General features: G+C 33.7%; 2 protein-coding genes across 6 annotated transcripts in view; one reads left to right on the top strand and one right to left on the bottom strand.

Moving 5' to 3' along the window:
- The first annotated feature begins 264 nt into the window (after positions 1–264).
- Positions 265–2,117, top strand: LOC128235682 (uncharacterized). Its single transcript, XM_052950484.1, has 3 exons — positions 265–519; positions 1,223–1,529; positions 1,878–2,117. The coding sequence occupies exons 1-3, from the start codon at positions 434–436 to the stop codon at positions 2,115–2,117; spliced, it is 633 nt and encodes a 210-aa protein (XP_052806444.1). The 5' UTR covers positions 265–433.
- A 4,947-nt stretch (positions 2,118–7,064) lies between these two features.
- Positions 7,065–14,611, bottom strand: part of LOC128234061 (protein turtle-like) — a 162,108-nt gene continuing 154,561 nt past the window's right edge. For all 5 annotated transcript variants that reach the window (XM_052948020.1, XM_052948023.1, XM_052948022.1 and 2 more), the window contains one exon: positions 7,065–13,085. In XM_052948020.1, the coding sequence (XP_052803980.1) occupies positions 11,096–13,085 (1,990 nt within the window). In that variant the 3' untranslated portion in view covers positions 7,065–11,095. The remainder of the gene's footprint in view (positions 13,086–14,611) is intronic.

The following is a 14,611-nucleotide window of genomic DNA, read 5'->3' as shown; positions in this document are numbered from 1 at the left end:
CAACATGCTCGGAACTGGTTGGAAACGTTGGGTATAAAAATTCTCATGATCGATATTGGAAATTAGAACGTCTCTCCGTGATCTTGTTCTTCGAAGGAATCTTCCCTGAAAAAAATGATAAAGAGGGTTGGGAATACGCCCAAAATGACGAGACGACATCTTGAAATACGTTCTATTATCGATTTACACAGCAACGAGATCATTGATGAGAGAGAAGATATACAAACTGAAGTTACAACAAAAGATTTGCCAAGACCAAAAATGCATCAAAATGCAAGGATGGACAGTTATCACATCAACCAATGTGAACATTACAAACCATACGAACTCACCAGGACTCCTTCGATTATACATAAGGCTAATGGAATCGTAGATATCTTTTGATCCGTTTTCGATACAAATCAATATTATTTTTGTCTTTTTGATTACAGAAATGTTTGAAGATTTGCTGGATTATAAAGAAGCGAATTTACATGAAAGAAACTCAAAGGAAGACGATATATACCATGCGCTGATAAGGTAAAATTTTACCATTACAAGGTTAAAAGGTATTATTTCGATATGGCAATGTTAATATGATAATGCGTTCATTAGGTAACATTTCGATATTAACATGTAAACTGAGCATTCGTGGGCTTAATAACATTCAAATGTATACTTATTAAAATGTGTTACTATTTTCTACTAAAGTATGACACCTACTAAATCAAAAAGTACATAACGGCCCCTAATGTCACCACTTCATGTAAAATGTTACCAACATATTACTCACTTTAAGGTTTGAATTGTTTGCAGGAAGCCAATCATTTACTTCAGTTACAAGGCAAATTTTAAAAAAGCGAATGAAATAATAGCACATTCTACTTTCAAGTTAATGGGTTTGTTACGGTTCAGAAAATCTTTAAGAAATGAGGCGTTATGGTGTGCATTGCACGAGGGAGAAAACAATACATACAAGTTCTGAAATCTTTCTCAATCATAATGTAAACCTATAATCCGAATTTCATGAGTATGCGGTTGACTGTTTGTTTTTAAATATTTGAAGTACAAATGGGTTTAGTAACAAGTTTTCCCAAGTTTTTATCATTTAACATAGGATCAATTCATCATAAAACTAAGGCCTTCAATTTTTAAGAACTTTCTTCACACGCTAAAAAGTTGAAAACTGTTTATGTAGAATTTACTTTATTCTCGGCAAATTGCAACCAATAATATTTTACAGGTATGCTCACTACTATCCAAACAAAGAAGACGAAGTCATCGAAATACTTAAATTAATCCAGACTCAAGACGAAACAAAGCAGAACGGAACCAAAGCTGATGTTGAAAATGCAGATAGCACCAACGACATTTCGAAGACAGTGAAGCATGCTGATAAAATCACACTAGAAGACCAAACCAAAGACACGTCGAAAGAACCGAAGCCTGGCATTCTCTGGAGTATGAAAAATGACTCGGGTCTGAATCCTTTAGAGCTAGCGACAAAGAGTGGTCTTTGTAAAATATTTGGGACGATATACAACTCGGAGGTAAGCACGATTCGTTTGTTTATAGGTAAGATTACTTTTTCCTAGCGAACAGTGGTGTTTGACAAATTGGAAACATACTATCATACATGGTGGTGCTACTTATTGAGCATTATTTATTCAATGCTACAGTCTTTGCTTTATCACACATCTGCTTCAAATGATGTCATTATTAAATATTTGCACGTAAACCTTCTGCTAGAATACATAAGTAGCGCTTGTTTCATGAAACAAGTATGCAATCATGTTTATAATGGACAATAATGTACCAAAATCGTACTAGAGAGACTACTGGAGACTTTCGTTATACGCATAACAACTAATCTAAACAGAACGTACACTTTATTTCAGCCGTACTTTATTGAGCACGGAAACGATGGCTTGAACGATATTAAAACGTATGATATCACGGACTTGGACCCTGTTGTAACAAGCGATGCTTGTAACGAATTCGCAGATTCAGGATCCATCCTGCAGTTCCTTTTCCAAATTCACCCTTCGCTGGCATTCCCATTCATGCGCACGCCTCAGGTCAGCAAAATTATTGAGGAGAAATGGAGAAATGGAAATACTACAAGTATTTCGCACTGAGTAGGAGACCCGCCCAGTTTTTACGATACTAGACACCCCGGAATATGCGTCGCCATCTTTTTAATGTACATAGCAATGACATCTGTAGTCATTCTGAACGCTCTGATCGCTATGATGGGAACAACATGCTCGGAACTGGTTGGAAACGTTGGGTATAAAAATTCTCATGATCGATATTGGAAATTAGAACGTCTCTCCGTGATCTTGTTCTTCGGAGGAATCTTCCCTGAAAAAATGATAAAGAGGGTTGGGAATACGCCCAAAATGACGAGACGACATCTTGAAATACGTTCTATTATCGATTTAGAAGCAACGAGATCATTGATGAGAGAGAAGATATACAAACTGAAGTTACAACAAAAGATTTGCCAAGACCAAAAATGCATCAAAATGCAAGGATGGACAGTTATCACATCAACCAATGTGAACATTACAAACCATACGAACTCACCAGGACTCCTTCGATTTGTCCACAGGACCCCGACAAGTAATTACTTAGACTTTTGTAATTGGTCATATATTGCCAAACTCACACAGTTCGTGTGCACTTAAAATGTTTTAAAAGCTGGGTTTTTTTTAATAATAAGTGAAAATGAGTTATGATTAGAAATGTTAAATCATTTCCCATGTAAGTGAGTACATTAAAATTTCTTTTAAAAACAATTATCTATATTTTTCTTAACGGCAAAAGGAGACATGTTGACAAATGTTTTATTAGATAAGGTTTAATGTGATGTAACGAAGATTATACGATCTACCGTACGCAAACTACGTATGAATAATGGTGTATTAATGTATGTATGCATTACACATGTTTGGAAATGTTGATGTATGTATGAATTGTTTTCAATGCACAGTCTCATTAAACAAGTTATTCACTAGGTTATTCGCTTGTCATTCTTTTGTGGATTTTGTGTTATGAAAGATTTGAAATAATATACATGTAATAGTCTGTTATATTAAATTAATAATTTAACTTTCAACTTACCTAAGGTCATGGTTATATAAACCCAGCCTAATATACATAATTATTTTTGTTGCTCGATACATGCAAGTAGTGATCACCACCAACCTCACATATACGTGTTGAATGCATTTAAATGGGTATGTATAATGGTTTCATCATCTTTATACTGAGATGGACATTATTAATCAGAACTAGGCCTCTACTAACCATTTTTTACTTCAGCCACATCGTAATTGCTTGATTTTATGTTTTAAAGATGACATTCCTATCGTTTACATCAAACTGTGTTAGATAGTAATTGTTTACTAAATATAAATTGTAATGCAAACGACATGAAAGCCCAATCCACTGATGTTGAATAATCGAACATGTGTTTGATTAACACGATTCGAGGACAGAAGCATATATAAAGTAAATCGTTTTACTCTGCCTTCATGGTGTTTTTCAATTTGTCTGGCTAGTTTGCCTGGATTTCGTAGGTCGTTACAATATGTATTTGCTGTACTTACTTTGTTATAACTACATATTGCGTGCCAATGTATTGTTTTACCCTTAAATTAAACTCGGTTATACAGTTTGCTTTGTCCGAATGTTTGTGAAACCCCCCACATAATGAAACTTACAACAGTAAAACAATGAAAATACAGGGACAAGTCAAGTATACACAAGTGGGCATATTTATGTTGTGTCCTACCGGGACATATACATATGGGTATAAGAATTTAAGTGAAAACATAAGAATAGTTTTGAAGGGTTTGTGAAACGAGGATTACCAAAGCCATTAAAAAAACAGAAGTGTCGCCCTCTAGTGACTAGACACGGAAGCGAAAGGAGAGGCTGGTGTATGAAAACTAACTTGCCAACAGTTAGTTTGTTATTGGTCGCTACCTACCATTTTGCTAAACATTTTGCCTCACTTTATAATGATGGCCGGGACGCTGTGTGATTCAGGCAACTTGGAAAAGTTAGTTGTAACACGATTGGTAGATATGTCACCAAACCTCGATCTAGATAAATGCACTATAAATTAATTGTTTAACAATTCTTGAATGAAATAAAGAACTATTAGTGTAAATATAAATAATGAATTGCGGGGTTGATGCCATCAACCCCGCAATTCATTCCTTAAATGAAGATAATACAAAAGAAATGTTGTACTTAGAAAATCCGGTTTATTACGGCAGAACTTACAACTCCATAAAGAGACCTTGCATCAACATATTGTTATTTAGGTATTGTATTCAAGTCTTGATGCTCATTTATGGACGGTCAGAAAAACATCAGGTCAGGCAAATAAAGCATTTTCTTTTTAACTGTAGATGTATCATCAAAAATACAAAGAAACCTATAGGGACAACAATACAATGAAATACAAAAATAAACCCCGTTTGGAGGCACACGGCAGGGACCCTTATGATAATGATATAAAGACACAAATGTATAAACACCACAATCACAAATACAAACAACACGAACAGACAACAGCCGCATCATAATAGCTTTACCCAATAAATGACGGGTATACCGCTTTGAGACGGTCAGTGTAACATGTCTTAACTGCAACACAGGTCTACTGGGTAAACTAATTTGTCCCAACATGTATTAATAGTAACAAAAAAAAAAAAAAAAAATCCTTAACAGAGTCAGTATCACATTGAAAACACTCAGAATGAAGAAAAAATAACATTATTTAAATTGCAAGTACTCATGCAACGACCTGATACAAACATCACATGCACACGCCGGAGCAGGAGTGCTAGCTCTTAAAAGGTACGATGAAGTAATTCAAATGGCCTTGTGAATCATAACAACTGAACATGTGTTAGATTTATTTAATAAATTAGTCTATCCTATCCTACTCTAGACTATGGTGTAAACTTTTGGGACTTTCCTGGGGTTAAAATAAACACAGAATACATACAATGCTATGTAAAAATATTCTCGGGTATAAATGAGTTTATGTTTTTACCTGGCTTACTTTGATAAAATTTACCTTTTACGTTTTTACTTTATTCAGGATTGTTAGAATAAGAATGAGGTTGTGACAGCAAAATGGTTTAAACCCCCAGTAATTTTCATTTTCATTTTACTGACCCTTCCAAGGCGGTACCTTACAATCCATAAATTGATAAACACACCTAGTTTTTTTATATAAGTATATAATTATGCACTGTGTTGTTTGTGGAGTTTTGTGCTGTTTTTCTATGCTTCTTGTTTGTGATTTTGTTTTTGTGTTCTATGTCCTTGGCGTTTACCCTGTGTCATTATAAAAGGGTTGTAAACGTTTGGCTATTGTGCTTGTTTTCATATAACCCGGTAAATATTGACTTGATATATAGATAACCTCTCTAGATATGCGTTTGACACGTTTTAAATATTAGTCAATATTAGTTTTGGATTGAAAAAAAGTAAACAACAACATACAAATGTTATATGCATAATAGTTTGAAATGATATAAATCAAAGAAAGAATAACTGCTAAGTTTTGTTGAATATGTTATAGAAGCATGGTTTCTGAGAAGTCTGGAAATTCCAAGGTGTGGACCATACTACAAATGTACTTATTCTACACAAAAAGTGACCTACTTTAAAGGATAGATTTTGACCAGACATGATACACAAACATGGCTTGGATTTCAGACCCACATTGTAGCCAAATTTTATAAAGATTGGGTTGAATATGAGTCTGTAATACTTAGTTTTGATAAAAAGTATGTTGACACACTACTTTGCACATGTAGCTCAAAATAAAAGCCCAAAAGATACTGTACGATCATGTTGTAGTCATAGCGTTTTTATAAGGCACTAAATAATGACAATTAGCCTTAAAGCATTCTTCATGACAAAAAGTGCCATAATGTTGGTAAAGTGTACCAAAACTGCCATACCAAAACTGCTGTTGGTAAAGTGTACCAAAATTGCCATAATGTTGGTAAAGTGCACCAAAACTGCCACAAAACTGCCATAATGTTGGTAAAGTGCACCAAAACTGCCATAATGTTGGTAAAGTGTACCAAAACTGCCATAATGTTGGTAAAGTGCACCAAAACTTCCACAAAACTGCCATAATGTTGGTAAAGTGCACCAAAACTGCCATTATGTTGGTAAAGTGCACCAAAACTGCCATTATGTTGGTAAGGTGCACCAAAACTGCCAAAATGTTGGTTTATGTGTTTCTCCTAAAATCTTTTATGCAAACTTTACTTCATCAATGTATGCATTAAGAATTTAATTTAAGAAGCAGGGAATATCCCAGAAATAGGTGAGGGCGGGGGGCTCTGGGTGTCCTCCCCCAGTTATGGTCTTCTGTTGCATGTTTATTTTGTAACAGGGAACCTTCACAAAAATGTACTTGAATATGATACTGAATCTGAGTACCACTCCACCTCCTCCAACGGCACCACCACCACCAGTGAGGGCTAACTAATGAACCAAATTACTGTCAAAGACCACTGAGGTTAAGTAACAAGCTAATATATTGTATTCAGAACGCTGGAAAACCCAAACCTAGTACTTGGAAAACATCCCAGAGGGGGATGCGACTTATGACGTCGTGTATCGAGCTAATACTGTATATAGACGCTGGGAAACCAAAATAAACAATACCAATAATTGGGGTTTTAAACGGATGTAAAGATAAAAACATGACTAAAAAATAACAGACTTTATTTTTTGTTGATGCCGGGAAATTAGCCAGGTGAAGATGCTAAAGTAACCGGGTAATTTTACCAGCTCCCGGCCCATTTCTACACCCCTGAATAATGATGAACACCAAACATATGAAAATAAGCTGACAATGGTCTAAATAATAAATGCACATAAATAATTTTCTTTAAAGAAGAGGCAATTTGAAATACAGTGCGATAGTTGCAATTTCTCACTTGATCATCAAAATATTTGCATCAAGGAAGCACTGGCTATTTGTGGAAAGAAAGATTTAGGATTCACTGGCTATATCAGTAAAAATGAATAAAGCATACTGGAAGATAGTTTTTCATTTATTATTATCAAAAGCATCCATTGTAATCATAACAACAATACCATAGCATATTGAAATCAAAGAGCCAATTGAAATACATATAGACAGTATTGTATCATCAGTAGATCTAAGCAATGCTCACATGACAGTTCAAGTTCTAAGAATGATATGTTTTCTTCAATTATTTTTAAGCAAACAACAAACATTATGCAAATGATAGTTTTCTGCAAACTTATACATTCTAACAAACTGTCTCTGCTTCAATTTTGAAAAAATACTGAAAATTTCTTGTGTACTAGTTCAGGAGTGAATAAAACCAAGACAATATTTTGAACATTAATCAAATTCATCTCATTCAGTCAAACCTTGTTTAAAAAAGATGTTACTTTTGGGTGTTTGACTGAAAACAAACGGTCAAAAAATCAGTAGCATTACTAAAGTATGGCACTGTATTATATTTATATTGCGAGTATGTATGGATGTATCATGATTTGTTTCTCAGAAATACTGATCTCGTGTTGATTTATTGATGGGTGATAATTCTAAATACATAAATATTGCACATAATTTGCCATTTATGATTGGTGAAGTAAATATGAATGGAAATAGTTGCACCCGTGTCAGATTTTACGGACAAAACATGTAAAAAATGTAAAATAGGCAGAAACAAGCTGTAAATATACATATCTTTACTCTATAATAAAACAGTTAGCCATTACTGAATAAAATCAGGCGAAGCAATAGATATAAAGAGCGGCTGGCCCATTTAGTAGGTAAATTACAAAATAACATGTAGACCACTGAAATAGTCAAAGATTGTTAATATGTACTTAAATGGTTAAGTGAATTTGTTGATTTAAACCACTGATTCCTAGTTAAAAACTGTTAGCAAATAAAAATAAATGGTTATGCTACTGTGCCTCATTTAACCATTGATTTTTCATTATTACATGTACATACTTACAACTCCACCCTCAGAACTGAAATTGAAATGATACAAAATATTTGCAATTACTTGTAAAAAATGTTGCATTTTGAGCGTATTCTATCGCTTTAATATTCTCCAATATACAGAAATAAAAAGTAAACTTAATCCGCTACTGATTTTTAAATGAACAGCAACAAGCAGAAATTGGCATATGACACAAGAAAACAATACAATGTCGTAGTTTCTTGTTATTTGTTTGATATAGAAGAGAGGTGCCCATGGTTTGATGTGGGTTTAAAGTCATGGGTACTTCTGAGGTAATAAAAAAAAATGATTTAAATATAAACTTATATTATCTTAAGCAAATAATATGACAAAAGTTTCCTTGTAACTAAAATGGACCTGCCGTTTACCCATCATGGTGTGTGTTTGTAAGGTCATGGGTAGTTTTGAGGTAGTTTAAAAATAAAACAAATGTGTAAAACATGATTATTTGATAGGATGCTCAATACTGATCATTTATAACCATTCTATCAGACCAGTTTCTGCTTGTTGCGGTTCAATGTACATGTATTACACTTCATTAACAGCAATAACTAGTAATACCAGTAAAAGTCATAAAAAAACTTATTTTATTACACACAAATTTTATTTTTTTTAAATAGTGACATTTGATGCTTTAACATGCCAAGGTCAAACACTAATGGAAACAAATTCTGTATGTATTCCTGAACCCGTACTCGTGTAGAATCTAAGTAAATCTACTTATTGAGAAGTTTTATTTTTTCAATTATTAAGTTGATTTTTAAAAAACCTAACAAGTTAAGAATCTTAGTAAATCTACATAGTGAGAAATTTTATTTTTTCAATTATTAAGTTGATTTTTTAAGAAAACTAACAATGTTTTCACCAAAAATATTAAAATAACCAAGAAAAAAGTCCAAGTAATAAGTAACGGCATGAATTGTGAATTAATTTGATGAAAAATAGACAGTATTGAAAGTATTTGATTCAAAAATAAAAACAATCACTAAGTTGAAATTTTTCATTAAAGAAGCTTTATGAAAACAGCCCCAGGTAGTCACCATTTTAACTAAAATGAGAAAAATGAAATAATAAATATTCTCATGTATATGGAGTGTTATATTTGTAAGATGTTCATTAAAACAACCAATACAAGTATATGTATAAAAGAAAGAAATACATAACAGAACAAGTGTAAATTGCTAAAATCCTGTAGATAAAGTCAATAAAATACTTGAAACCAGATAAGAATATATATTGTAATTTCATTAATAGATGGACTAAAAATTCAGTATTATAATACACAAAAATAGAAGGGCAATAATGAGAAAATATTGTGTAATAAGACACTTAGAATGGCTCTCATATTAGTGGACTCTTTAAAAACAATTTTAATGTATGCTAGATAGTTATTAGAAATCTTTTTTTAATTGGATTTTTTAACCAATAAAATAAAGGACATGTATTTCATACATGCAACAAGTCTACACATTCATTTTATATTTAAAAGAAATTAATGGTGACAATTAGTAAAAGATCTCACAGTATATATGACAAATGAAGGAAATATGACATCATAGTTTGCCGTGAGAGCAGAGAATAGGGGCATCTGTGGTGTTATATTTCTAGAAGATCATAGATATCATCATTTATTTACAGTTCTTTTAAAGTGACACTTATATTTGTAATCAAAACATATACATGTATAACAAACGTAGATTTTGAGAAATAAACTGCTTACTAAATAATGCATTCGTGGAAGATGTTAATTACTGATTACAAGATTGTAACTGTGTATTTAATAATTGGTAGGTCCTAAAAGATTAACAGTGATCAATTTTCGTCTCAAAAGGTAGAAATACAATTATTTCTGCACCTTTTAAATTTAACATCGGCAGGTATCCTTTATAAGAACCATTGTCTGAGATGTTTATTCATCCTTTTCGGTAAATTAAAACAATGGTATTAATTGTGATACATCTTATTTGGGAGTAAGAGTGAATCTTTAATAAAAGATATTAGTAATTATGTAAATCATTAACGATTTCAACAGTAAGCGATAACTCATTACTTCTTGCCACGATTCTAATGAATTACAATAACTACAGATTTACCTCAGCTGATAAGCCTTATGAAACAAACAATTACACAAACAAAGTACATACCATACATGTATTTATTTTAACAACACTTTAATATGTAAAGGCACCTTAATAAAACATTGACACATGCCAATGTTAAATATCTATTTACACACAATAAAATGTATTCATAATACAAATTCCACGGTTCTATTACAAGATCAATTATATTCCTTAACAATTGTTATATTTCTTTGGAAATAAATGATACATTATCAACAAAATATTTAATACAATAGCAAATGAATGTAATCTGATTAAAAACATATCCTTAATATACACTCCATTGCAAATGAGTTTTACTTATGTGTAGCTAAACATTCAAATACCTTAATTCATGACTTCAAACTAAAATCATATAGTCTTAAACCCTAAAACAATGACCAACAGCCATTTTGAAGAGAATACAATGGCATTCAATGTTTAATAATAGGTTATGAAAGGAAACTGGAAACTAAGCCATTAGAACACTGAAACATTTGTCAAGATTTCATGAACACAATAAATTAACCAGTCTGATAAATGAAAACATTCATGCATAATCAATTTTGGAATGATAGTTTTTTAATGGAGGCAGTATTTGGCAAATACTGTGATATGTATAAATTTCAATATTGAAACTACATCAAGGAATTTTAAGCACATGAAAGTAGAATATCTTTTACTGCCTCAAACTTATTTAATCTGCTAGGCCACAGCTAACTTGAAGAATGTCTAGAATTCCATGCATTTCTTTAAATTTTGTGTTTTATTTTTAAAGATTCTTTTATGTATGCTTATGCTTTTTTCATGCGTCTTTTTTACTTCAAAATAACTCTATTCTGAATTAAGAGATTTAGAAATTTATGAAAATAAAAATTGAAGACAGTAAGGGATGTTTGACATTTCATGCACTCTTTATTATAAATTTTTAAATCATATGGACGATCCAAATTTTCTCTATAGCATGTCACTATCCATTGGTCCAGCTTTGTAAGACAATTCCCCTGGCCTGCTGTAATACTGCATCCCTTGTTCTGGTTGACCCCCTGAAAATCTTGAACTCGTAGTGGACGTGTAGCTGTCATTCTCGCCTCGATGTGATGGGTATTTGTTTACCATCCCTCTCATTCCTCCATTTCTTAAACTAGCTACTGATCTATCCTGCTCCTGTTGTTGGCGATACTTTTGATACTCCCCTCTTAGTTTTTCAAACCGTTGCTCTGAGTGTGAATACCTACTTTGCCTTGAAGGTTTTGGATATAATTCTGACATCAGACCAGTAGCACTTAGTCCCTCCTGAAGAGCACTTAACAATTCACCATTGCCATTATTAACTTCTGAATAGTTTTTCAAAGCTTCTAACAAATCAGTCTCAACAGCATTGTAAGAATCAAACTCATAATTTTCATCTCCAGAAATGTCCTTTCTCTGAGGGGCAGGATGATAACCCATATGTGCCCCGGAGTCTGCACTCATATCAGGGGCGCTGAGACCGGAACCCAGTCTAGATGGGCGGGAATGCAGAGAGGAACCAGTCAGCTGAGATGTGTTCCGACTCCCTATACCACTGCTCAGTGAGTCTGGTGTAAGATCTTCCCTGCCCAGTGACCTTGACCTTTCTCTTCCATTTCCAACATAGCTGCCAGTGCTGTTCATACTGTTTCTATTATTCACCCCACTGTGTCTTTTGTAAGGCTCTTGGCCATTGAGATAACTTCTACTAGGACGATCCCTAACAATAACTGAAGGTTTTGCACTTTCTGGGATTTGAGCACCATGATGTCCATTATTAAGTGATGAATTGTCAGAATTACCTGACCTTGATCCCCATGAATGACCTTGACCTTTATGCATAGGAACTTTTCCGCGCCTGACCTGATCAACTGCTCCTAATAACTGGTCCCTAGTGTAATTGTATGGCTTACCATTACTTTCACTACTGTCACCTCGAGGAAGTGTATTTGTCATTGTTCTCTCAGGTGAATATTGTGAACTTTGTTGCCTAGCAACAACCGTGTTGTCATTGTCACCATAGCTACCATCTCGACTATTATCTACACCAATAAATGAGCTTCCGTTAAATGGCAGATTCTGATATGGGGGATCATGGTACTGACGCTGGTAAGGCTGATATGGTCTTCTCATAGCGGAGTCAGAGAAAGGTGAGGGGAGAACTGAGCTTATGTCAGAGGTCAAGAAAGGTCGACCTGAAGTGTCAATATCATCTGTCAAATATGTCTGCTGAGATCCTGGTTTCATTGAACTGTGTCTGGGAAAGGCTGGTCGTCTTGTCACAGGGGGAAGTGGTGGTGGTGGTGGCATGAACACGTCTTCGTCACTTGTCTGGTCGCCATGGAAGTGAGAGGTAGACCTCTGATGTGGCTGAACAGGGGTGAAAACTGGGGTCTGAGCTGCTGGATGCTGGGGAGACCTTGGAGGAACCTGGGATTGGGGACCATACCTCATAGTATCGTCTGAATAACTGGGGTCACCTTGGAAACTATCTCTAGGCAAGGAGTGACCACGTGGTCGTTGTGGAACAGGATATTTTGGTCCGTCGCTATGGCGCCATGCGGGCTGAGATCTGGAGCGATTACGTGAAGTGTTCCTACTGCTAGTATCTCTAGACCTACTGTTTTCATCATATGACACTAGCCTTCTATTTGAGTTAATTGTGCTGTTTCTATCCACATTATTTACAAAGTCTGGATAACCGCTGTCATTATAGCTGCTATTTCGAACACTTCGACCCAACTCGGCGTCATACATAAGTCTATCATGATCACGAAACAATACATTATCACCGGTTTGTAAGCTGTTGTACATTTGTCCTGATTTTGGCAGTACAAATATGCCCGTCTCATTCCCCTGAAACCCTGCATTCTTATTGGCTAGATGGTGTCCTCCTCCATATGGCGGTGGTTCACTCCATTCTGGCGGATACTCACTGAAAATACACCATATTATTGTCGTAATTATTGTATTGCTAATGACATATCATAAATAATCTTATAAGTAAATGAATAACTATACTTGTTCTATCACGTTTTTGACATGTGTTTTCAACAAATTAATGGGCAGATGAAATGTTGTAACTTTACTGTAACTAATTACTGAAAACTAGAAATATAATTAGAACATCAGGTAAGGTAAATTTTGTGGCTGGTGTTAATTCAGGAAATAACAAATACTGACAGTTTTGATCATGCAAAATATCATCATTCAATCAAAAGTGTAGAAATGAATAGTGGAAAAGAAATATAACATTATTTATGAACGTGTTAAAGTTTAATTACATTGAGTACAATGCTGCATCTGAATCTTTTCAGTTGACTCAAGACAAAAGTGCAAGTGAATACAAAATTTTCACAACCTTAATACAGTAACTTTAAACATAACATATTTACTGTAGAGCTTCTGGTTTGAAACCACTCGGATGGAATTATAATGGTATTTTGGGGCAAACAATCATAAAAATTGTAAAAGAATATATCTAGTAGAATTTGTGTTTTATTTTAAACAAAATAAAATCATCCGAGCAGATAACAAAAATAAAAATGTTGTCATGGTTACTAGAGGTTGCATTTGATGAAATACGCCAATTTTCTGCCATCAATGTAACTTGCATTTAAGTTCAATTGTACCAATTACAAACATTTCAGCAATATTGTCGTTTTCATGTTTAATATATTTAAAAGAAAAGCACAAAAACAAGTTCTTATATTTTTTGCTTTTTTAAAAACTTTTTTATAAAAAATCCGTGAACTTTTGAAACAACCATCATAGTTGTTTTTTTCCAGCATTACAATGTGGACAGTCTCATTTAGAAGAATGGTGAACATTATGTAAGATTTAAATAAGACACTTCAATAGAGAAAATTGGTGTAAAACAAAGTCGGACACATTTTGTACATACTTTCGCCTTGTCAGGTACATGTAGAATGAAGTACACTGTCAGAGTGACAATCAGACAGGCATGAAAAAAGCGGGTTGTAAAAATTGCAAAAATGTAACATGAACGGAACATTCAAAAACAAGAAATGTTACCACAAAGGACGAGGATGTGTGGAAAATATACAAATCGGACACTAAATCTGAAAGGAGTAATGGGTTGACCACAATGCACAGAAAAGAAAATGTTTACAATAATATGTCCAAGGTCAGTTTAAAGAAGCGAACGCAATGCTCATCCAGGTCTTTTTCTTTATTTGTTAAGGAGGATAACTCAACAATTATAAGAGCTGTAAGACAGGTCGAATACGATATTTATATATTTTATAATAGAGATAAACTGAAATGACTTTATATCACATGCCACCAAAATTTACCACAAAGCTTACATTAAACTATACAAAGTTGCAAAGGAAAACATTTTGATTATAACATTGTTGAAAGAAAAATGTATACATGCCTAAAATAAGCCTTGCTAAATAACATGCTGAGAAACAGTTGGGAGACAATTTTGATCAAACA

Source organism: Mya arenaria, chromosome 5 (assembly GCF_026914265.1).
Source record: "Mya arenaria isolate MELC-2E11 chromosome 5, ASM2691426v1".
NCBI lineage: Eukaryota > Metazoa > Mollusca > Bivalvia > Myida > Myidae > Mya > Mya arenaria.
Note: the sequence above shows the minus strand (reverse complement) of the source record. Positions and strands in the feature narration are given on the sequence as shown.